At 32.0% G+C, this 26,734-nt stretch overlaps 3 protein-coding genes across 3 annotated transcripts; 1 reads left to right on the top strand and 2 right to left on the bottom strand.

Moving 5' to 3' along the window:
- The first annotated feature begins 294 nt into the window (after window positions 1–294).
- Window positions 295–3,252, top strand: LOC118033736 (probable polygalacturonase). The gene is made up of 6 exons (XM_035038836.2): window positions 295–451; window positions 669–1,001; window positions 1,717–1,837; window positions 1,924–2,098; window positions 2,217–2,287; window positions 2,439–3,252. The coding sequence occupies exons 1-6, from the start codon at window positions 419–421 to the stop codon at window positions 3,149–3,151; spliced, it is 1,446 nt and encodes a 481-aa protein (XP_034894727.1). The 5' UTR covers window positions 295–418; the 3' UTR covers window positions 3,152–3,252.
- Window positions 3,253–3,578: 326 nt separating this feature from the next.
- LOC118033738 (mitogen-activated protein kinase 4) lies at window positions 3,579–7,558 on the bottom strand. Its single transcript, XM_035038838.2, has 6 exons — window positions 7,186–7,558; window positions 6,252–6,381; window positions 5,888–6,025; window positions 4,929–5,261; window positions 4,247–4,430; window positions 3,579–4,130 (listed from the first exon to the last, which is right to left on the bottom strand). The coding sequence occupies exons 1-6, from the start codon at window positions 7,398–7,400 to the stop codon at window positions 3,958–3,960; spliced, it is 1,173 nt and encodes a 390-aa protein (XP_034894729.1). The 5' UTR covers window positions 7,401–7,558; the 3' UTR covers window positions 3,579–3,957.
- An 8,188-nt stretch (window positions 7,559–15,746) lies between these two features.
- On the bottom strand, window positions 15,747–18,040 carry LOC118033740 (MYB-like transcription factor 4). The gene is made up of 3 exons (XM_035038839.2): window positions 17,803–18,040; window positions 17,516–17,645; window positions 15,747–16,854 (listed from the first exon to the last, which is right to left on the bottom strand). Exons 1-3 carry the CDS (start codon window positions 17,933–17,935, stop codon window positions 16,188–16,190), a joined length of 930 nt encoding a protein of 309 aa, XP_034894730.1. The 5' UTR covers window positions 17,936–18,040; the 3' UTR covers window positions 15,747–16,187.
- Window positions 18,041–26,734: the final 8,694 nt, after the last annotated feature.

The raw sequence follows: 26,734 nt of genomic DNA, 5'->3' as shown, positions 1-26,734 counted from the left end.
ATGGTGTGGCTCATTGCCCACCTCCGTCTTTTCCCTAATAAAGAAGAAATAGTCAATACTTACCACTAGCTAGGCTCTTGTTACTTAGATTAAGACCGGATTACGTTCATTTTCAAGGGAGGACTTGCCTTCCTACCAGTGGTTACATGTCCTTTCAAGTTTAAGAAAATTGACAAATTTTCTTTCTTAGAAGTGTAGTTTTCTCTCATACAGGAAGACAATGAAACTTTGAACTTTATGCAATCTGACCAGGACTATAATTGTAATTTTATATTTTTGATCCACCTTCTCGCACTCAGAAAAATAACTGTACAAGGACAAAGTCCGTAAGTCACATTGAATCTATATATATATAGACGTAGCCCATCTGCATCTGCAGAGATAAACCAAATTAAGCACCTATTTGTTTTCAACACCAATGGAGTTGTGGGCAAGTGCAAGAAGATCTAAGGTAAAACATTTTGAATGTCATGGAAATAATGAAATTAAGCATCATCACATTTTAAAGCATGTTCTCAACTCTCAAGGCCTCGCCTTTCGTATGATTATGTTCTCAGATGCCATTTATATATTCTTCGCTCTGCTTATAGTGAAAGAGGAGGGGGGGGGGGCATTTTCATGCATGATTTTTCTGACCAGGCTTTCATGTTCTCGAATGAAACGAACAGGTGATTGATGTCAGAGGACTACTTGGTGTTTTGGTAATTCTTTATACAGTTGGTGTTGAGAGCAGAAAATCTGTGAAGTGGGATTATTTTGAGTATGCAGCTTCAAGTTGCAGGGCTCATAGTGCTTCAATATCAGATTTTGGAGGTGTTGGAGATGGAAAAACTGCAAACACAAAGGCTTTTCAAGCTGCAATTGATCATTTGAGCCAGTTCTCTTCACAAGGTGGATCCATACTCTATGTTCCTCCAGGAAGATGGTTGACTGGAAGTTTCAATCTTACTAGTTATTTCACTCTTTATCTTGACAAAGATGCTGTCCTTCTTGCTTCTCAGGTTAGAATCTATCAAGGTTTTCAATGACTTTTCTTTATGTAAATTGTACTTGCTGATTTCTTGTTTCCTTTCTTCCATTTACTTCTTTTCCTCTTACTGATTAAATCAAAATAAGCCTACATAAGTTTGTTTAAAGAACACGAAGTTGCTGTCCTGTTTCCTTCCATGGCCCATAAGACTTCTTTTTTCTTTTCTCTTGTTTTGAAAATTGTTTTAATTACTAATTCGTTCTCCATCACGATGTTATTATTTTCATAAGAAAAAAAAAAGTGGGTCTGCACAACATTCTATGTTCTTGAGTTTCAACGCCACAACAATTTTGGTTGAAGTTAGTTCACCTTGATAAATGGGACCAACTTCCTGGCAACCACCAGTAGAAACTTATTGTGGGCCTAAATTGAAAAGTGCCTAATCGAAAATGACCCGCTTCACAAGCTTAACAGTTCAACTGCTAGTCCATATGATTTGGATCCACGACATGTGTTTAAGTGAGCAAATAATGAAACTTGATCGTTGGAGACGTGGGACATAGATCAAACTCTGAGAGTGGAGACAAACTACTTTTATCCTATTTCCAGTTTTCAAGTGAGCTTGCAAAGCTCTTTTGATGTCAAAGCTAGTGCTTGCATGTTTATACAATAATGATAAGTTGATTTTAACACAGTAATGATGAATTATGTTTTTCATATTTCCTGGATTTTGAACATTTTATCAGGATGAAAGTGAATATCCACTGATAGAGCCCCTACCATCCTATGGTAGAGGAAGAGATGCAGATGGTGCAAGGTATAGCAGTCTCATTTTTGGAAACAACCTCACAGATGTTATAATAACAGGTAAAATACTAGTAATTTCTTTTTTTAAAAAAAAAAAAAAAAAAAAAACCTTCACTTTTTTTACTATGAACACATTCGACTTTCAGGAGCCAACGGCACTATTGATGGTCAGGGTGAACTCTGGTGGACAAAATTTCGTGCCGGAGAGCTTAAATACACCAGGCCTTACCTGATAGAAATCATGTTCTCTACTAAGATTCAGATATCCAATCTTACATTGATGAATTCTCCATCATGGAATGTTCATCCTGTTTATTGCAGGTATTCCTTCTTGTCCCTAATTGTTGCATCTATTGCTCTTTGCTTCTTTAGTGTTGATGAATGTCCTTAAATATTCTGTTGGATGAACGTGCGTTGATAAATTAAAATGGAAATGCAGCAATGTTGTAGTTCAAGGGTTGACAATTCTTGCACCAGTGAAGTCTCCAAATACTGATGGGATCAATCCAGGTAATCAAGTAGAAATTGAATTTCCTTCTATAGGCCAAAAATAGTTTTTTTCCATTCTTGCACTGTTTTACAAAAATTTTCAGGAATGAAATATTCTGAAAAGTTTTGAACATGTATCTGATGTTGAACTATTCGTTCTGTAACTCTTCAGATTCTTGCACAAATACCAGAATTGAGGACTGTTACATTGTCTCCGGAGATGATTGTGTGGCTGTTAAGAGTGGTTGGGATGAGTATGGTATTTCGTTCGGGATGCCTACAAAGCAGCTTGTGATCAAAAGGCTGACATGCATTTCACCCACCAGTGCAGTGATTGCACTGGGGAGTGAGATGTCTGGTGGGATTGAGGATGTCAGGGCAGAAGACATCACAGCTATCGATTCAGAATCAGGTGTTAGGATCAAAACTGCAGTAGGAAGAGGAGGTTACGTAAAAGGCATATATGTAAGAGGGATGACATTGAAAACAATGAAATGGGTATTTTGGATGACAGGAAATTATGGCTCTCATCCTGACAACAACTATGACCCCAATGCAATTCCTGTGATTCAGAATATTAATTACCGAGACGTGGTTGCCGAAAATGTGACAATGGCAGCTAGATTAGAGGGCATTGCTGGTGATCCCTTTACTGGAATCTGCATGTCTAATGTGACCATTGGACTCGCACAAAATTCAAAGAAACTTCAGTGGAACTGCACTGATGTTGCAGGGATTACAAGTGAAGTGAATCCAAAACCTTGTGATCTGTTACCAGACCAGGGACCAGGTAAGATTGGAGCATGCAATTTTCCAGAAGATAGCCTGCCAGTTGAGAATATGGCGGTTCAGACGTGCTCTTTCTTTTGGAGGCATCATTGGTGACATGAAAAGTATCTGCACCTTGGAACATGTATTCTGTATGTTCTGACGGTAATATAGCGTGACTTATATATCAATCAAAAATCTGGGTATTGAGATGATTTGATGGAGGATCCATGGAAACTGTCAGGCTACACAAGTAAATCTACCTTATAGTAAAGGGAACAAAAACAGTATTCAGGAGAATTCCATGGAATAGGTATAACAATAGCATAAAAATAGCGGCCCTCTATGAATTTATTTTCCTTTTGCGAGTCTGTTGAAATCATCCACTAGAAAAGAACAGAGTACCAATCTTAAGAGAAGTTCAAACATCTAAAAGCTTCAAGTATTTGATTCCAGCTTGCTCTGCAGCAAGTTTTCAACACCCAAGTTCACCAAGAAACCCGCAAACATCAGCATGGGCCATGGTTTACAAAACACAGCAACATTAGAAAGCAAAACAATCACTTTTTATTAGTTTCTCAATTTTATTTGAGACTTGTTGAGGAGAAAAAATAGATATTAGATCCATCATGATCAATACAGCATATATGATATTTTCTTTGCTCTTAGATCAAATTCCCAAATTCTGGTACTCGCAAAAATCAACTCTACTTTTTACAATGCAATTCACTTCAGGCGTTAAAATTTTATCAAGCAACCAATTTTGTCAGAGGTCATGCTCTACTTCTTGATCATTAAATGACTTCAGCTTATAGGTTCTGCAAATGTCGTGTTCATATTCTCCAGGAAATGACGATGGATGACATTCTGAAGAAGAAGCTATTCCATTTCCCAACATCTTTCTGCAGCATATTCCTTTTCTCCTAACAGGATGCATCTGGATTGAACTTCATCGATTCCCTACATATGAGCTCTTTTATGTGCTCTTCGGTACATGATGGTTGCTCAAAATCAAAATTAAAAGGCCTGGGGCAGACAGGCTCATCATTGATATCATGAAGAGATGACAAATATTGGTGACAAAGGGCCTCATCAACTGCAAACCATGGACAAGCATAACTATCTTAGAGTGCAAGTAAAAACAAAAGGTACTTGAGCTACAATCCACTGATAAAAAATGTTGAAAGTAAAATTTGAACTCTTTCTTCATACCAGTGATGCGATTATTGGGATCAAACACAAGCATTTTCTCCAGTAGATCAACAGCTCCAGGAGACATATTGGGAAACGTAGCTGAGAAAATTTTCTTTTTGTATTGTGGAAGCTGTCTAACATATCTTCGGGCATTATTACTTCGCAGAAAGCCAAGACTAGCATCGTCAGGGGAACCTATTAACTTTAGACAAAAATAAAAGGAACGAATTGATGGTGTTAGTGGTGACACTGAATAAAAAAACAAAATTTCTTCCTTAGTTTCATCACAATTCTGTTTTTCTAGAATAAGAATTTAGTGCTGCAGACTTTGGTGCTTGGCATGATGGCTCTAACAAAATGTTACAAAAACCAATCATCTGTTTTTCTTTCCAGACAACGAGATCAAAGCATCTTGGGGCTCACGACAGTTAGCAAGACACCACGCACAGAGAACGCTGATGTTCATTTTCATATCTAAATTGACACATCCATTATTAATAAATATATGGAAAGCTATAATCAAAGTAGGATTCTTGGAAGAGAGAAATAGCGAGGGAGGAGGTGGCAGGGGCAGAGGGGAATTAAACCAGATTGGCCTTCACTCTAGCACAACTGAACCATGAAACCTATATGGGTGCATAAAATGGTGTAAAGGATGTCACAGCTAAAAATAACTACATGCCAGGCCCAAAAGGCATACCTCTGTGATAAGCCTCAGCTGATGAACATAATCTTTCCCTGGAAATAAAGGTTCTCTGGTCAAAATCTCACCAAGTATGCAACCAACAGACCAAATATCAATTGCAGCAGTGTACTCTGAACAATTAAGGAGCAACTCCGGTGCTCTGTACCAACGAGTAACCACATACTCAGTCATGAAATCTGTTTCAGAAGTTGTCCTTGCCAACCCAAAGTCTCCAATTTTAAGGTCACAATTCGAGTTGAGAAGCAAATTGCTGGGCTTAAGATCACGATGCAGAACATTGGCTGAGTGTACATATTTCAATCCTCGTAATAGCTGATACAAGAAGTACTGCAAAAGGTTTCATTGAGAATCTATCAATCCCACATGCAATGTCAAAGTCAATGTTATTTGAGCAAGTCATGACATACTTACCCTAAAATTCAATAAGATAAAAAAATTCCAGTTTTTGACATAGGTAACGTTCCAGTACAAATTCAACATCTTGAGTTCATTAGCTATTTTATCCTTCCATACACTAAGCAACAGGCAGAATCAAAAGAAACTCATTAACATACATTAGCTTAGTCAACGCAAGCATTCATTTATCTTTGTGCAAAGAAGCACCAGAAAGAGAAGTGGAAACCTAATTTATAAAGATTATAAGTTATGATGGCGGCTTTAAGGTTCTAAATCTGTAATTGTTCTCATTGAATTTCTTTGCAACAAAACCAAGAACTTCATACTGCAATAAGTTGAGGGATAGCATCCCCATGTTTTAATAATTATTATGGTACCATTTGTTCCCTTTCTTGCTGCTGTGATCTTTATCAAAAGAAAGACTAAAAATTTTATATTTTGAACTGTGTGATCAGAAAATCTAATAAAACAACAAGCAAGAACTTAGATAAGCTATCAAATTTAACACTAAAACAGTTACAAGATATAAAGCCAAAACATTGTTCTTGGTGCCAAACCTGACAGTGATCATCATTCAGGGATTGTTCGGAACGAATAATCTGATGAAGATCAGTGTCCATTAATTCATAAACAACGTAGACATCATTGAAGGCCTCCATTTTGGGTGGCCGTATTATGTCCCTCATAGCAATAACCTGCAGAAAGGAAACAAGTGAAAATCTAAACACATCTTGAGTAACAAAGGCATATGGAAGAGTGATGAATGTAGAACCACTAGCGAACACACTAATATAGGTAAAAGAGAAAGAAGTGATGAAGCATATGTGACCAACAAGTATCTGTGGATTTGGCTGTGGGAGAAACAATCCTCGCAAAACAAGCAAGGAAACCACAAAACTTACAAGTAAATTACATGCTTACATTTTCATGATCCATATGGCATAGGAGCTTAATCTCTCTCAGTGTTCTTTTGGCATCTATTCTGTTGTCAAATGCATTACCAATCTTCTTTATAGCAACTTCCTCATGTGTTTCCGAATTCACAGCAGCACTGATAAGAGCATGTACATTAAGAACCACTCTTCCCACCACTCAATAAACTGGTCTAATTTATGAACATGAAGAAACTTTCCAACAAGCAGAGGAGGAACAAGAAGGTATATTTACCTTATGTTCCAACTAGGAAAAATATAGCACATACAGAAACGCATTAAGGATATGAAAAATGCATATTGACCAACAAGTATAACTGGAACTGGCACTCCTACATGGTATAAAACGTGAAACTTACCCACAATTCATCATGATCCCAGAAAAACAAAGTGAAACTAACATCAGAAAATTGCAACAGATACTCTCTAGACCATTTTATAAAGCACAAAATTATACATTAGGTGCTATTCAGAAGTCCCTCTGTGGATACTATTTTCCTCTCCTTCCTCCATGGAAAGTCTTGATCTTTTTGGAAAATAGAAATACTAGCCTTAAAAATCAATAGTCTAGTAAACAAAGTGAGGTCGATAACACGCCTGCAACACCTGTGTGCATGAGATAGATGACTACACAAATATTCAGCAATTTACCCCTAATTTATAATCAAATTAGGCAACAACAAGCACAGATTGAATAAAAGAAGTATTTTTTTCATTAAAAAAAAAAAAAAAAAGGTTCAATTAATTAATAAAAGAAAGCTTATTTAGCCATAGAAATCACAACCAAAAGAACCCATTAACAAAAGAAAACTCAAAACCTTCCAAAACCCATTTCCTATACAAGCTAAAAGAACCAATCAAAATATCAAATATACAATAAAAAAGAATAAAAATCCAAAAACGGAGAAACAGAAAAAGCTTACCAAACAATGCCATAAGCACCACGACCAATAGGTCTAATAGGAGGGACATACTTGCTAGAAACCTCAAACAAGTTACCATAAACATTATATTGAACATAACGACCTCCATGAGTTAAAAGTCCTTTAATTTTACTTCCATGGCGATGAACAGCTCCTCCTCCCTCTGATGTTGAACCAGAGCTGTTAGACTCTTTAGTAGTACTAGTGGTAGCCATAAAACAAAGCTTCTTCTTTTTTTGTGTGTTTGGCTTCTTTTTTTCTGAGTGAATGGGGGAAAAAATGGAAAGTTTGGTTGTCGCCCAATTTTTTTAAAAAGCAGAGAACTTTCTTTGTTTCTATGGAGGTTTGAATGTCCGTGAAATGAAGCTTACTTTTTTCTTTTTTAACCTCCAAACATTTTCTTTCTTTGAAAGGAAAACTTTTGATTTGTTAAGACAGTAATTATATTGTGCTACGTAATTAGTGATATTTTAATATTTTAAAAAGTTATTTAATATATATATATGATGATTTTTTTATTTTCTTATGAATCATTTATTTTATTTTTATTTTTCATCATCTTTTTTTTTAATAATAAAAATAAAAAAGGTCAAAAATTGGGTTATGACAATTGTAAGTGATAAATATTTTATATATATTAGATAAACTTGAAAAAAAATTTAATTCATTAATAAATTATTTTCCAGTTCATTTTTCATAACACAACCAAACACTGGAAAGTATTTTCCAATTCATTTTCCATAACATTTCCAAACATCAGAAAATACTTTCCCGGAATTCACTTTTCAGGAATTTACTTTCCTCGGAATTCATTTTAAAAAAAAAAAATCACTTTCCTGCAAACAAACGGAGCCTAAACCTGTAGCTTGTGACCTAAGGCCTGAATCTATGCTTGTGCCGAGCTGAGCGTGTGTGAGTTAAAGTGTTAAACCCGAAATACATTGCTAAGGCTTATTTTGTAATTTGTCAACTTCTCATTATATAAACTATAAAAAAAGAGTCGCATACTATGTTTCATAAAAAAACATGCTAATCAAAACTTGTTTAAAATTAATTTTTTATTTATCCATAATTTATTTTAATGTTTAATGTAATAAAATTTTGTTGTAGAAAAATTTTCAATAAAATTTTAACTATAAAAGTGAGTGGACTTTACTTTAAATTTGACCTCATATATTTTTGCTTTCAATATTTTATTAAATAAATTGCAACAAAAACATTTTATTATTTTATTTGAAAATGAATTAAAAATAATATGAAAATCATCTATAACTAAATATGCAATCATCATAGCTAAATGTCTCGGCAAATGCAGAGAAGCCATTCTTTATAGTCGACTTTATTATAGATTCTAAACAAGACCGAGAATCATAGAGTCTAGGCTTAGCCCTTTAAAACAAATGAATGATCCCTTAAATTTTGTTTTCACCAATTAAGTCCTTTCATTGCAAAGTTAATAGGCAATTGATTTGTATTTGTTGGCTTGAGACAAAATTGAAAGAAAGAGGATCAATATAGAAAAGTTGTTAAAAATAGATGTTGTGTTTAAAGTTGGAGTGAAAAGTATAATTTAGTCCTTCAAATTTAAAAATTAGAACTGATGTTTTTATAAATTCAATTTTGACATAAAACTTCATTTTTGTTATTTTCAAGTCCTTAATGTGTGAATAAGAGAGAATGATGTAGTCGGACTCGCAAAAATAAGTGATTTCGAGCACTCAAGTATAATTGTATGATAACTAGATAAGGATATACCCCATAAATATTATATGAATGACATAACATATGTATTTATAAACTAATGGAACAAATGTAGGTTCAAGAAAAGGTATGATTGTGTTAGATCATAATGATGGCTCAATAAAGTCATAAATTTTGATCCAATTGTTGGATTATCCTTAAGTTTTTACAGGATTTTCTGGAGTCTATTTTTTCTAGATTAGCAATGGAATTACTATTACAACTGTCAAATCTTTAAATTTTAAAAATCTTGTCATGAAACGCTGGTTTTAATGATTTATGTGATTTTCCATGTTATTTTATTTATTTATTATTTATTTTTCATTTTCTTTGCTTTTTTTTATAGGATTTCTAGCATATTTAAGGTTTTGTAAACTTACTAAGAAAACATATTTTATTGTTATTATTTTAGAGAGAATAAACTTGTGAATTCAAGGTTCACATCTTCAACTTATTTCACTCAAAATATTTATGTGTTCATTATGTGTTGTTGTTTTTAGCTTTTGCTCCATTGAATAAAGTTTCACTAGATTCCAGCATTAAGAGAGAAATTTGTCATTTTCATATATTTCAGACACCTAATTAATTTATCTTGGTATCCATGTGTTTTATTTGAAGAAAATAACTTAATGGTGGTTGTTTAAAACCTCAACATTACTTAAAAATAAATCAAAATAAAAAAAGATAAATCAAACTTGGTTTGATTTTGTGTTTAAGGACCATTTTGGGGGTTTTTACATTGATAAATTGATTTATAGGTGTTTTGAAGATGTTTTTGATGTTTTATTTAGTTGAAATTGTTACATGATTAGTTTTGAGAAAAAATAAGTACGCCTTGATTCTATTGTGGTAGCTGGAATCTGGACAAACAAATGACATATTGTTTGCTTCAACAAGTCACTTGTCATTTATTTATTTAAAAAACAAAAAACAAAAAGGGATAAACAACAAGTTATTAATTCTTTTAAAAGACAAAAAATATAAGTCCAAACGCACGGACATGAGCTTTTATTTTTAGTGTCCTAAACATGCTAGGCTCTTTTATGTTCTTTGTTTTGGTGCATAGTAAATTTAATAAAGAATATTATTAGACTTAGTTTGGTCCTTAATGCGGATCAAGTTTTTGACAGGTTACGACATAACATCCTAGCCTTTTTTATTCTTTTTTAGTTGTTTAATTAATTTTCCTCTTATTTAAAAAAAAATGCAATTTAACCCTTTGTTTTCATTAAATTTTTTTATTTAACTTAAAATAATAATAAAAAATGCATTTTCATCCTTTTTTAAAAAAATTATCTTTAAAAATTTATACCTAATTGAGATCGTGTCCATAACCCGAGTTGTAAATTTTATTGGTTAATTCAAGTTGACCTGAGTCGATAACAATATGATATTTTTTAAATTTTATCTTCAATTTTTTTTATAACTTTTCAACTTACTTCTAGATTTAATTTAATCAGTTGTCAATTAAGACTCAATCAATGCCCAACTAAGAAGAAAAAAAAAAAGGGAATGAAAAGAAAAGAAATATATTATCTAACCAGTTTAACTCGTTATAATTGTGTTCATTACTCGAGTTGAAAATATCTCTTGTTAACTTTGATTAATATAATATATTGTCTTTTTATTTTACTCCCTTAATTATTATTATTTTATTTGACTCCTTGGCATTTTATCATTTCACCTTTTAACCAGGGTTAAACAAGATTAAAATGATGAATATATGAATTTTTTATTTAATTATATTGCTACCTGAACGGGTTGACCAATTTGTTCTTGCCCCGCTAGGTTGAAGAAATAACACCAACTTTTTTTATTTATTAATATTTATGATAATTAATTAATCTTATCTAATATACTAATCAAGTTTTTAGTTTTTATTTCAAATATTTTATCACAATGAAGCAGGCGAAAAAACAATGTTCATATTTTTTATTTAATTGTTAGCTTCTTAGCCAACCCACTGCGAAATACGGGGCCAAAACTAGTACTTAATTATTTCTCAAGACCGAGTAGAATTTCCTTGTCAGGAGAAGAGAACACCCAATCAGAATCCAACACATTGGAATTCATATTTGTCTTGGTCATTATGTGATCATCAACCTCCTCAGCAATCACTTTAAGAACAACGTAAATGCGTGTTCTCTATCTAGAAAGTGTCAGAGCATATCCACATATCGCTCTAGCGGTGACAACCAGCTGCTTTAAGGATTTGATGGTTGTCGGGTCATGGGATTTATGTGCCTCTGCCTCTCAACCCCTCACGCCCTGTGTTTGTTTTTCTTGGCAGGTATTGCATGATAGCAATCTTTATAGCTTTGCCTTTCCAGGAACATGCTTAGCTTACCAGTGTCCAGATACGCTGCATTTCTTCCGTATTTTGATGCCCAAATAGCAATTAATGGGTATGGCTAAAACGCAAAATATTGTCTCTTTTAGTCTGTTAAAGAGAAAACTAAGTTAGATAGCCCAGTAAAGGATTCGAGATTTGCACAACAAGTCTTGAGTTTAAATCAAAGCATGCATCTCTTGTAAGAGCCTGAAACAACCAGAGTTTTACTTGCTCACCTGAATTTATAAAATACACTTTTCAAATTATAAAATATACTTTTGAAAGGTAGAATTTCCTCGAATTCAAAAAAACCTAGCCGATTATGGGTTCATGCCTTCTGGGTTGTGTTTCTTCTATATTCATAGTTTGAGCTTCAACTGGACTATGCTACGGGTCTTTATGGGCCGACTCACTATAATAAAATATATGGGCCTCAGCATTGTAGTACACAGCTCAAATGGCAAAATATATTGAAATGGGCCTAAATGGCAATTTTCACCGTTGATTAATTTTCTGAGAAACATTCCAGGAAATATTATTATCAAGCTACATGGTCACGTGTGTAGTCCAATTATTAATACCCACTCTTTCTCACATTAAGACACCGTTTGACATTGTGTTTGTACTTGCGTTTCATCAAATTTTAATTTTTTTTTTTGCTAAAATTGAGTGCGGTTTATACTTTTTGGATCGTTTTGATGTGCTGATGTCAAAAATAATTTTTAAAAAATAAAAAAATATCATTGGCATGTATTTCGGCACGAAAAGTTATTTGAAAAGCAACCGTTACCACACTATCAAACACGCTCTAAGTTTGCTTATAGAGCGATTTTGAGATCATTCTAAAAAGAAAAATTAATCTTGATTAATTTACGAGCTAATCTAAGCACACTCTATCATCGAATAAAAACAGTTAATTCAGAATTTTAAATTATTATTTTTCATAGATTTTGTTAGATTTTTAAATAATATAAAATGGAGAAAAGTAACTAGCTAGGCAAAATGTATTATACGGATTTTGAAAATTCAAAAGGGGCCATTAATGATGAGACCGAGGAAACTAGTGATTTCCTGCCTTACGTCAGGATGTTTTAGCATTCCTTGTTTTTTTTTTTTTTAAATAATATTATCTATACATTAATGATTAATCCATTTTAAAAAAAAAAATTGTGACATCTTGTCCGTCCTGTAAACAAGCAAGCTAACCTGATTGAGGGAGAGAATAAAAAAAAACTAAAATCAATTGAAAATGAGTATATTTAATGGCAATTATTAGATGCTTAAGCTGATATCTAATTAGAACAAGGTTTCAAACTTTGCTTACATGGCTGACACATCTACACCATTTTTTCTTTAACCATCGCTCCAACAAATTCGAGGATCCTCAACCACTGATATTGAAACTTGAGAAAATAATTAATTTGAAATAAAAAAACTTGACAAAATTCTAGTTCTTTTAATAAAAAAATAAAAGATTAATCGGTTTTAAAGGGGTTCACGTTAGCCAAACCCCAACACAAGAAGGAAACCATGCAGGATCTCTCGCAGAGCAATATTACGAGTCCAGTAGTACTGTTAATAAATTAAGATGCAATCATTAAAGTGTCTTGATAATTTAGCAAGAAGATTTGAAGGAACGTTGGTGGTTAGTTGCATAAACAAGTTTAAGCAATTAATTAATTACGACGTACAATGATTAAGTAGCCTAGGTATTATTATCAATGCTGTTGCTGCATTGTTGTTGTATAATTATTATTACTGTTATTAGATGTTGCAGTTTCGGCACACTGATTGAACAGACTGACTGAACATGGGAGAAATGATGATGAAAAGACATCGAAAGCAAACTTCTCTTGAGATTGAGAATTATATATGACCTGTAAACGAGCCACAGATTAATTGCAGGCCTGCGCGCAACCATTGAAGGATCGACAAGGAATATTTCACGATAACCAGATACATATATGTATGTATGGTTATGAAAGTTGTCGTCATCTTTGGAAGAAAACCAATACGACGGCGTCATCAATAATAGCTTTATATATCAACGTCATCACTCGCTCCTTTAAAATGTCGAAAGATGTCTGATCCTACCTGTAATCGATTTAGTTAATAGTTTTCATGTAATTATTGTGTATTAATATCACTGTCAGTAACTGCTAGGTGCAGGTACGTATGAGTATATATTAATTATCTCATCCTGAAAAGAAAAAGAAACATGGGGAGCTTAAATATGGATTAATGACTTTGCAGAGAGATCTAGTCGGACAGATAATTCGCCATGGCTTCTAGGTTTGGGAGGAAAGGGTATGCGAGGACTCGTAGCTAGATGACTAGCAGGCTTTTACAAGAGTGACGAGTTCTTGATAGCATTGCAGCAGCACTCGAAACGATGATTATCACACTCGGAGATTTGTCCGGTGCACATGTAAATGGAACTATTCCTCGTTGAAAACAAGTGAGGAAATTCAACTACTTGTATATATAAGATGGATTCATAACTCGAAAGTCTAAGTTTTTGGGTTAAAATGTGGAGGTTCATGTGATTTCGATCTCTACTGCAGATCTCCCTGGCAAAAAGCAAGACATGACTAATTCTATTATTTACATATTGGCCCAACTTTAAACCCATAATCTTGCAAGTATTTTAAAAATTAATTGCTTAAGAGTGTAGCGTGAGTTTTATAAAAATTGGTTGAATGAATGTTAGTTTCCACTTTAAAAGGCATGGAAATGGTATTTTGAATGGAAAACTACGTATTTTATTTAAGAGATAAAAATAACTTTAAATATTTAAAAATTATAAAATATCTATAGTGTAGTTTACCTCAATACACGCACATTAATTACTATTACGCTTGTTAGCTAAATTATTTAGTGTTTTTATTTATTAAAAAAAAAAACTATGTAATATATTGATTCTTGTTTTTTTTTTTTCAATTTATATATATATGATATTTTTTTATTTTTCAAAGAAAAATTTATGTTTTTAAGCAATTTAATTTAATTTTAAAGAAAATATTTAATTTAAGTTATGTCTTTGATGAGAATTTTAATTCAAATGACACAACAATAAATTATCACTTAGTTAAGTCATTCTGCTCACATCAAATGGCACAATAGTAAATTATGACGTTCCTAAGTGATTTTGTTCCCACCGTATCACAACAGTTCTTTATCAAATATTTTAATATATTACAATGAAAACAACCTTTTCATGTTGGTACTTAAAATTTTAAGGATATATTTTTTTTTTAATTTTATATTTAGTTTTTTTTTTAATTTCATAATTCAATATAAGGTTTACAAAGAATTGAATTTCATAATTTATTTCGATTTTTTTTCTATGAAGTTGTCCTATTTTCATGACCCGAGTCACGAGTTTTGCGGGTTAACTATGTTGACTCAGGCCGAGTCATTTTTTATCTTTTTTTAGTTAATATTTTTCTTAACTTCATCTTTTAAAATTGAATTGATCAAGAATTGAGCTTTATATTTGTTTCTTGATTTATTTTTTATGAGGTTATCACGGACTCATTACTTGATTCATGAGTTTTATGGGTTAGGTAGCTTTACTCGGGGTTTTTTTTGTTTTTTTTTCAATTTCAACCTTTAATATTGAGTTAATTGAGAATTAGACTTTATAATTTTTTTTATTTTTTTTCCATAGAATTATCCTATTCTCCTGACTTGGGTTTGAAAGGTTGATTTGAGTTGACTTTGATATATATATATATATATATCCTTCAATATTCGATTGATTGAGAATTGAGTTTCATTTTTTTTTCTATAAGATTAACATGGTCTTAAGACATGGGATACAAGTTAGACTAGTTGACTCGAGAGTTTTTGTTGTTCTATTTTAGTTGAATTATTTTTTTAATTTTATCATTCAATACTGAATTGATTATGAATAAGATTTTATAATTTGTTTTTCTTTAAATTTTATGAGATTATTCTGGTCTCATAACTCAGCTCATGAGTTTGTTTGATTAACTTGAGTTGACTCAAGTGATTTTTTATGTTCTTTATTTTATTGGTTTTTTTAGATTTCATCCTTCAAACATTAAGTTATTACGAATTAAGTTTCATAATTTGTTTTGATTTGATTTTTATGGAGCTATTCTAGTCTCAAGATCTTAGTTTGACATGTTAACCTGAGTTGACTCGACAAATTTTTTAATTGAATTTTATTTTTAATTTTATCATTTTACATTAATTTTTTCAATAAAGGCGTCAATACATATTGGATTGAACATTGTGCTACACTACACAATAATTAAAAGTGATTTTTTTGTGTTATATGATTATAATTATATAATTATTCGACATTTGACTCAATAAGTAGGTTATTGGTTTATCTGCTCAATTTAAAATGATTTTATTTTATTTTAAATTAAAAACAAAAAAAACAAAAATGATATTGTAATGGAAAAAAAATGAGAAAAAAATCTTTGAAATTAACTCTACGGAGTCTCACCATGCAAGGTCGGTCAAATTCTCAATGTATTAGCTTGTCATGAGTAAGATGTACATAGAAATCCAATAGAAATGTTATTCAATGGAAAAGTGAAAAAGAAAAGGAAAAAAAAAAAAGAGAAAGAATCACTCATTGACATCACCATAATTATGATCAAACTCTGCTGGGGTTTGTCGCGGTTTCCTTTATTCTTTCCTCTGATCTGTTTCCAAACACGAAACAAGCTTGCATGAATACTTATGCAGTTATAATGTTTTCATTTCCTCACATTTTCACAATCTCACCTCTGGAAGCTAAAAGGGGGTAGAAATGAAAGAAAAGAAATATATAAAAAGGAAAAAGAAAACTGTCTTCAAAAGCCTGGATCATTCTGAAAGCTCTATATATAGAAAGATAATCAAGAGAGAAGAGAGATGGGGGGGGGGGGGAGTTTTCACCATCATAAATATCTTATAGAGATGAAGGGAAAGAAGAGAGTGTAGCAGCTCCCATGCTAGATGAATTTGGTGCAATTTCTTCTCCACCAAGTACTGATTCTTCAACATTATCCCAAAAAAGAAAGTTTGAGCATTGCTGTGATTCAACCCATTCAATATTCAACTCTTGCCTTTGTAAGCAATCCAATGATATCTCCCCTTCTTCATTCATGCTACAGGATTGCATTTCAATAGGCATCATGTTGTCAATCAATGGAGGCAAGTAATTTGTATCCATTCCAATACTGAAAGTTGCTTGCGGGGGCAGTGCTGCTTGAACTTGATGGTGCTGGTTTGAATTCCATGTTTCCATGTTCAAGCTTGCCGAATCAGGGAAAACCTCTCCGCGAACACTAGTATCCGCAATTCCATCAAGCGAGGTGCTCGTGTCAAACATAAATAAGGGAGCTGAAGATGAAAATAGGGTTTCTTGGATTTGTGTCCTTGTTGTCAAATCTTGATGCAATAAATCTAGCTGATTTGAGGCATAATTTATACTTGAATGATCGGTTCCGGTAGTTGCATTGGTTATGGTTGGAGAAGTTGAAGGCTTTCGTATCTTCTTTTTAATCCAAGAGTTCCAATAGTTCTTTATCTCGTTGTCTGTTCTTCCAGGCAAGTGGCTTGCTATATGAGCCCATCTACAATCAATCAACTATGCATGCTATAAAATCTATCAGAAAACTATATATAGATTAAACATTAATTACAAAACAACAGACAAAGCGATTCATTAAGTCAAATTGTCTGAGTTTAGAGAAGCAAGGATTTGAAGTAACTTTAACATTATTTAATTAATTATCTTACAGAAAGAGAAAGGGAAAACTAATGTTGTCGAGATAGTGCTATGCATAGCGTAGGCAGGTATTAATTTCAACTGAAAACATACATTGCAACCTCTGATATTGCTTTCTCAACGTCTCCCATAATGCAGTTGATGGGTGCTTAAAGAACGATTTAAACGTTCATTAATTATGAGGTTGCTTCTAGCTAGCTTATTTTTATAAAAAAAAATGTAGAAACGCATGTCAAAACTTAGTTTTCAAGTTTTCATTAAAAATTCAACAAAGAATAAATTCCCCCCATAAGCACCAAAAACAAGAGGAGGAATGAAGTCTCAAAATTATTTTAGAGAGCACTTATCATAATCTTTTCTGAAAAACTGTAAGAAAAAAGAACTCGCTTCATTGCAAGACTTAAATATTGGTGAATTCTACGAGGTCCAATTTGAAGATTATTGTTATTCTCTATGCATCAAACTTGTAATTGAAAATGTCAAATGTATATAGTTTATGGCAAAACCTGTTTCCAACAACACCGTGAAGGCTAATTATCAACTTCTCCTCCTCTGGAGTAAACCTCCCTCTTCTTATATCAGGCCTCAAGTAATTAATCCATCTCAAACGACAGCTCTTGCCGCATCTTTGAAGCCCTAAAATGTCCAGCAAAATCAAAGAAGAGCAAGCATAATTAACCAATTATACTTGTATTAAACAAGAACAGAGCTTAATTACCGGGGGAAATAAATAGATAAAACAAGAAACAAAGTTTCGAAAGAGAGACAGCTAGAGAGAGACAGGTATACGTACCAGCTTTCTCAGGAACCTCACTCCAACATCCATAGCCATGTGTAGTGATATATCTGATGAGCTTTTCATCTTCTTCAGGTGACCAAAGCCCTCTCTTAACCTTTTGTTGGTTGCAGCAAGAATGGTGACCCATATTATGAGATATCTGTTATTGATCTCTTCTTCCTCTTCTTTGAGTGTGGTTAATTTCCTTAGCTGCTTTTTTTTTTTTTTTTGGTGGGGGGGATGCGAGGCAAGAACGATTGATCCTCTCTCTCCCCATTTAAAAGTAACTCAAGTACAAAATGAGCCGACATGGATCGAAACAAGATGGGGTCCATGCAAAGGGACCCGGATATTCATCTAACCCTAAAACGACATTTCATCAGTTCTTATTTTCATTCTCTCACGGTTTGTGTCTGTGTTTTACTATTTTCTACGTAGAGTTTAGATTTGTATTACGTAACCACAACTCACGTACCCTAAAGACATTGCCGGTTGTTTCACAGACCTGGCCATTTCTTTCTTTCTTTCTCAAGGAAAGTTTCTGTAACATTCCCTTGCCATGGTCCCATGCATCCTGTAAATTAATCTCAATTATAGTGTGACGCACTAGGGGAATAAGGAGAGACATTAACCTTTGGAGAACCTGATTCCACCGTTATGTGGGTACTGTGAATTTCTTTCTTTCTTTTTTAGGAATATGATGATGATAAATACATGTAATTAATATTCAGGAATTTCACTCTTTCTATATATGTTGTATAGCTATTGTAACAAAGAAAAGGATACCAGTGGTATTAGATTTTATAATTAAGAAGACTTGTGGAATATCAAAGCTTATCTCATTTTATAAAATTAAGAGGGTTCTAGAGTATATTTTACAGTTATGAGCTTTGTACTTATGCTGATTTTTCAATAATAATTTTGCAACAAACTTGATTTTTCAAGGTTTTGATTGTTTTCTAAACTTGAAGATTAAAGAGTTTTCTTTTTTATTTCTTTTTTTTCTTTTTTTTTATCTCCAAGGGGTTTTTTTCTCAATAGAATAGGATATGTGTTTATAATACAAGAATAGTAAAATACTTTGAGCTCAAATTCTTTTATAAAACAAAACTTATCATTTTCCTTTAAAACTTGAAATCAAAACTTTAAAGGATTAGTTATATCTAAGAGCTGGCTTTATCAAGAAAAGAGACATGCATTATGGTCCATAATCTTTCACATGTTGATAAATCAAGTCCTTGAGCAAACATCAATCCGTGCCCTTATGATTTCTAATTATAACCCCTCTAAGAATTAAATCAAGTTACAACAAAGCTAATTAAATATTATTTCATAGGATTCATAGTAACTCTTCTGTTATTTTTTTAATTTCTAGACATTTGAGGTGAAGATTAAATAATTAAAAGAAAATAAATTAATTAAGAAAAATAACTAAATGAACCTAATTAATTAAAAATAATTAATTTTTCACATTTTTTTTATTTTTTAATTACATAATTTCAAAATATGACATATTTTTTCTAACAAAAAGGTGTGTCATGTAGGCATACAAATTAACTAACAAAATGACGAGTGATAATCCTTTACACAACAAAACAAATAGTACGTAGGACTTAATATCAATATGAAAAGGAATAAGAAATTGCGGCATGGTTTATTACATGCATTGCCACACACACACACACACATCCAAAGGATAGGTGGTAACCAGAAAGGCCCGTTCTTGATTAGTTAGGGACATCTACAGACCTCATGAAAATGAGATCAATGAATTAATCTTGATTTCCCTTAACACTTACTTATAATTTATTCATATGAACTATTCAAGAAAAGACCTCATCTCTAATATTCTTCAATCATTTTGATAAATATTGGTGACGGTTGCATCACGTAACGCATGAATTGATATCATATTCCTACGAAAATAGCATTAATATGAGTTCCAGCTCATGCTTACAATTTGCTCTTTTAAATAAAAAAAAGATAAAATAAAAACATTGAGAAGGACTCGTGATTTTATCGTAATGCAGTAAGTCTAATTAATACACTTAAATCAGTTTGACTAAATCTTGTCCTCTCCCTTAATTATCAAGAAATTATATGCTAATTGTGTGGGAACAACGTCTATACGTAATGTTGTTAACATCACTAACTCCAAGTGGTTGTTGATTTACAACAACTCCTTGATAGTACCTGGGCTCGTGAGCAGATTCTACATTTCTTAAAATCTAATCATAATTCTTTTTTATTTATTTTAATTTGAATCTTATAAGAAATTAATTCATAAAAAACCTTAAACAAAACCTGTAGCTTCTCCTGTTATTCATCCTCTCGTAATTCATTATTCTTAGCACTGTTCGTTGTCCATGAATTTTGTTTTTGTCCATTTTGGTTCTTGGACTTGATTTTATTTTAATTTAATCTCAAAATTCTTAAACATGGTTTATGATATGGACATGGTTTATGGCTATGTCAATTGGTACCATCTAGTAATGGTTTAAATTGGAAACCTTTTGAAGGAAGGGATATTAATTATTATCAGTTGAGTTATAAAATCATTAACTAACTCAACCATATTGAGTGTGTTTAGAAACGTAGGTTAGTCTGTATTTTTTAAAAAATTTAAATTTTATTTTTATTAAAAATTAAATTTTTTTTTATATGTTTTGAATTGTTTTGATACGCTGATTTTAAAAATAATTTTTAAAAAATAAAAAAAATATTATTTTAATATATTTTATAATAAAATACACTTTAAAAAATACCGCAACCACACTTTTAAACAGAACGAAGCTTTTTAACACAAATCAATTAATTAAAACTGTTTTTGATCCAGCTCATTTAAAATTTTCTCACGAAAAGAATGTGCGCATAACTCATTATCTCACACACACGCTTCTGGCTTGACTTCATTTTATTTTATTTCTCTCTCTTTTCCTTTACTTTTGTAACCCACCAAACTCCATGTCAAATGAATATCACCAATTAATTTGTTATAACTTTATTAATATTAATATCCATTTCTAAGTTTCGAATTCAAAATAAGAAATATATATATACACACGATCGAGGAAATTAAGGGCCCAGAAACATACGAATGCCGCATGTTCCTCTGAAATCCACCCTTTTGTTGGGATAAACCATCGAAATTACATTATCATATGTATGTGTATGCGTGCGTGCGTGTGTGATCTTCTTCTCTGATTGCTACTGAATACGTTCCGTATTGTCCGTACGTATGTGCGTACATGCCATAATACAGTTGAAATTATACTCGATATTTTATTCCATTACACGCGTGTTAGATAAACACAAGGTCTTTATCTAGTGACATCGAAGTTCACGGGTTAGTTAGAAACATAAACAAGAATTGGTATATATCTCTTTGTATAGTTTGGTATGGCGTTTTAAACGTTGTTATACGTAGATGGTTCAAATATATATATATATATGATCCATCTACGTTGTTAATTAATGTGTGTGTGTGTGTGGGGGGAGAGAGAGAGAGAGATTTCGCAGGGAATGAAAGCGAGGGCTATATTCTGTTGATTGATGCAAATCATCCACCATATTTGATGTGAAATTAAGATTGTGACTTTTGCTTGGATGGATCGCAAGCTAAAACTTTCAAAGTAATATACAAATCATTTTTAAAAGAGACTCTTTAGAGCGATATTGAAAAGTGGGGAATGATTATACTTAGCTTTGAGGAGGAGCAATGGAGAGGCACAGGGCCTACCAATTTAGAATTTAAGTGCCCGTTAGCAAGAAAATCTTTGGGACTTTGCCTTCAAAAGCATGGTTGGTTAAGTTATTAATCATGGATGGAAAGACTCTACCTTGAGCTCTTTGCTTAGATGCGTTCCCATGGCTTCTCACCCTTGTTTCTCTTAATATAATAATGTATTTGAATGATGTTATTTCTTCACTCATGCCCCACCTTGAATCTTCATATGGACCCTTCTCTTTCTTTTCATGTGGTGCTCATCCTTTCCCTTCCATCCATCCTCACACGGGACTCCACCTTCCTTTCTCTCTCCCCTGCCCCCCACCATTGCTTGCTAGATATGGTAAAAATGGAGACACGAGTTAAATAACAAGTCTAAAGGTGGCGCCCATTTCAAATACTTTATGGCATATATATCTTAGGTCTGATTTCCTTTCTCCGACATCAATATTTTATAACTTGCTTCCAAGTCTATCAAACTGATCGGTTGCGAACAGGACCGGAAACAATGTACACGCTCTAGGCTGAGTGCTATAGCACACATGAAGTGAAACTGTAACTCTTCAAGCCATTTAAACAATACTGGAAATTAAAGAGAACAGAATCATCTCCTCCGACAGGATTCTGAGTCGTGTTTTCCGGGCTATGTTCATGGCTGTGGACATGGATTTGAAGGGTCTTGTATGTTTTTCAATCCATGTTTTGGTGCTTCAGAAAGTGATTGGAAAGGAACCTTGGCATCGTCCATGTAGGACAATGTATATTGCAGTTTTCCTAGAACAAGGAATCAATCCGCCCTGGCTTATTAATTGGTTTTATATAGCTTCATGTAAATCACAATCGTTCTTTCCAACATGGAATTGATTGTCAATTTTGCAATAACAAGACAAAGATACCCACCATCATGGTTCCTATTTGAGTTGGGCTAGATAATGAAGCCCCTGGTTTTTGAAAGAGAGACTCTGCTTGAAAAGATAGCCCTTGATGAGATAAATGGCTGAAAAGGCAGCTATAGGGTGCCCACTCCCTGAAGCTGGGCCCGTCTTAACACTTTTTACAGCCTAAAGCAGCCTCGTTTATTTTCCTGGATCGGTGCAATTGCACTCCCTGCAGCTGGCCCATCTAAAATTCTTAGAATAAAAATATGTTATGCTTTCTTGGAAGTTATAATTAAAAAAAAAAAATTACTGGGGAATGCAGGCTACTTCAATGTATTTTTTACATAAAAAAAATTCAAGTATAAAAACCTATGTAAGCATCTAATTAAATAAATCAATAAATATCTATATAAATAAACGGGAAAAAAGGTTATTAGCAATAACCAAATGAGAAATAAAAAAAAATTAAGAGATAAATGTATGTCAAGATATTCAATCACACAAAATGAGACATTCACCCGATTGTGTTCACTAAAATTTTTTATTTAAATCAATAAAAGATAAATCCATATTATAAACAACATGTAACCTAAAAGATGAACACAAACAAAATTGGCTGAATAAACTCACACCATAAACAAAATCACATGAGGTCAAACACATAAGAAATAGTATTTAAAAAAGATTTTTTTTTCTGAAAAATAAAATTCATTTGTATAAAACAAAAAAAAAAATTTATAAATGATTTAGAATAATCTCATGAAAAATCAAACACAAACAAATTTTTTTAAAAAAAAAACAACTATATTCTAAAAAGGTAAGCAAAATTCATGATCTAGGTCATTAGATTGGGATAAACTCATAGAAAATAAATTGAAAAAAATCATAAATACAGCTTAATAATTAGATGTTATATGAGTTATTGTGAACTAGTTAAGTCTGTTTTGTTCCTGCCAATGAAAATGATAGATTCAATTGATAAGTTGGCAACGTTATATGTAAATGAAGTGATAAAAGTGCATAGGATACCGATATCGATTGTGTCCGATTGAGACCCGATGTTCTCATCTTGATTATGGCCAAGTATATAATATGATTTGGGAACCATATTGAATTTGAGCACTACTTTTCACTCTCATATAAATGGTTAATCATAAAAGACAACACATAACTTAGAGAATTTATTAAAGTCATGTATATTTTAGTTTGGAGGAAGTTGGGAGGATCACCTATTACTAGTGGAGTTTACTTATAATAACAGTTATCATGTTATACTAGGAATGACTCTCTATGAAACTTTATATGCTAGAAGGTGTTATGCTCATATGTGTTAGGAGGAAGTGGGTGTTAGGAAATTCATTGGACTAGAATTGGTACATGTCACCACTGATAAGGTGAATGTTATTGATGAAAGAATGAAGGTTGCCTGGGATAGAAAGAGGAGCTATATAGATAATCAAAGGAAGCCTCTTGAGTTTGAAGTGAAACATCATATGTTTCTAAAGGTTATACTCTAGAAAGAACATCATGCGGTTCAGAATAAAATGGAAGTTCGTTTAAGGTATATAAATCCTTTTAAAATTATTAGAGAGGTAGCACTAGTTGCTTATAAGATAAAGTTGTCGATGTACTTAGCAAAAATACATGATGTGTTCTGTATTCTTTTATTGTGAAAGGTTGAGGTGGTCCCTTACAAATTCTACCATACATCCCTTTAGAAATCAAAGAGAACTTGACTTTGAAAGAGAAATCAATGAGAATTCTTGATCAAAGTGAGAAGAAACTCAGAAATAAAAAGATTTCAATAAATAAAATATTGTGAAGAAACTCTCAAATAGAGAAAGAGGCCTAAGAGAAAGAGTCAAATATTAAGAAATAAATATCCAAAATTGTTTACGGATGCAGGTATAAAATTAATTTTATGGATAAAAGTTTTTTAGATGGGAGAATGTAAACTCCCGAAAGAAAAATTTACAATGTTATTGAATAACAAAAATAAACTCGATAATGAAAAAAAAAAGTGGAATAAAATTAAGATATTTGAATATTTGAATTTGGCATTAAAAAAATAATGTAAGACAGAGGTTTTGGGTGGTGAATTTAATTGTGTTAAGTGAATTATTGAAAGAAAAATAAGAAGGTCAAGGAATTTTATGTAAGAAAAACAAATGTTAGAAAAAGTGTTGGGGAGAGAAAGCCCTAATTTACAAAGGAAATGGATGCAAAGAAAATATAAAAATTTTATTTTAAGATGTTATGTTTGAGAGGTAAGATAACCTCTTTTCAAGTCTAGTTTGGTTTTAATGAGTTTTTAAGCATTTGTTGATTATGGAAATATGTTCAAGCCTAGGATTTGATGGAATAATACATTATTATCAATAAATTTATTGAGTAGTGTGTTAATTATGATGTTTAATGAATGAGCTTAGTTAAATTACAAGAAAATTTAAAAGGAGGGAGACCCATAGATTTCTCTATAAAAGTTTCAGCCAATAATGTTTCAGGGGTGGTAGACTTATTAATTTGATTTGTTGTGTGTTTAATGTGTGTTTTAACAATCTTATGATGGGTTTTCCTAATGGGAATTGAAGGACTACCCATGGTTGTTTACGAAGGCCATTCATCCCAAACATGTGATAGGGTAAGGAATATAAAATTATATAGGGATTATTGTATGTTTAAGATAGAATTTGAAAGAAAAAGGTTGAAAGGAACACGTGATTTTGTAGATGCAGTTTCAACCATATTGAGAGAATGATAGCAAGGATGAGTTTTTATGTGGTCGTTGTTTTGAATTATTTTTTAAACTTGAATTCAAAACATGTTAAAACAATTCTAGAATGAAGAAAAAGAAAATAAATGTCTTGAAATTTATATGTTAGTTTTTATGTTGTGTAAAAAAAATACACAATAAAAAAAAAAAGATAGGAGTCGTTGTGCTGAAAGAGTTTATGCTAACGATCAATGTTATGTGATGATACAACATGTGTAAAAGTTTCGGATCAAATGGTTTAAAGTGCTATATGAAAAGGGTATATTAAGATGAGAAAATTGGCTAAATTAGATATATGAATGCTAATTAATGTGTTTAAATGCATGGTTGTACATTGTTGTGGGAATAAATGAATATACCTTCAGTTGAGTAAATAGTAAATTTAAGTTTTGGTAAATGGCGGGAACATTGAAAAGTATGGATGTGTGTTGAATATGATGAATTTACTTTATTGTTGAATTATAAATATGTGGTAAATAGGAGCCGAGATAGGATCATATGTTGATTTGATATGTTTATAATGGTTTGAAAACTTGTTGATACAACGGAGAGTACTAGAGCTAGATAGCATGTTTATGGAACAGGATATACACATGATACATGTAAATGCACAAAACTTTACACTAGTTTTAAGTTTAATGATTTTCATCATTCTAGTTCTTGATTCAAACAAATGGTTACGGGGATAAATGAAAAGGGGATAAAGATTAATAGAATAATTGACATCATTGTTTGATGGTCAGAAATATTTGACATCATTGGTCGATGATTAGAAATACTTGGCATCAAATATAATAATTGGCACTATTGTTTGATGGCCGATAATATTTGGCATCATTGTTTAATGATTGAGGATATTTTTTATTATTTCTTGATAAGTATGAATATTTATTATCATTGTTTTGATAACTAGGATAAATAATTTAATTATTCATGAGGTATGAACTATTGGTATCAGTGTTACTGATAACCAGGCTTGATTTAGTTGTTTGACCTCAAATGATAGGTTAAATTTCTTTAAAAAAATATGAACAAGGAAAGAGATTTTGATGAGTTACATGTCTACTAAATGATTGTCCTTAAAATTGTATATTTATGCTAGTTTGTATTTGATTTCAGGATCTTCGGAATGTCTTCTTAAAATTGTATAATTTAAGTTGTATTCAGAATCTTTGAGATGAGTCAAGAGAGGATCCACTAATGGTACTTCAAACAAGTATAATATAAACTCTTATTACTCAATTGGAAACCACACATAAAGGAGGTTCCATTCCAGATTATAAATTGTTAACATGATTACATTAGTTATCTTATTCGAATAAAGCTAATACTTGTAAATGTTGCAGGCATTCATTTTCATGTTATTTCTTTCTCAGGTGTCGGTTATAGTATGATGAAAGACAAGTGTTATACAACATAAATCTAGCTATGTTTATTTAAATATTCATTTTAAAGGTTTTCACCTTGACATGTAAAATAAATAATAAGAACTAAAATTAAAGAAAAAGAAAGACATTTATATTTGGAAAACATAATTGATATTTTGTTAGGTGTATAAATTTAACTTAT

Source organism: Populus alba, chromosome 1 (assembly GCF_005239225.2).
Source record: "Populus alba chromosome 1, ASM523922v2, whole genome shotgun sequence".
In the NCBI taxonomy this organism is placed as follows: domain Eukaryota; kingdom Viridiplantae; phylum Streptophyta; class Magnoliopsida; order Malpighiales; family Salicaceae; genus Populus; species Populus alba.
Note: the sequence above shows the minus strand (reverse complement) of the source record. Positions and strands in the feature narration are given on the sequence as shown.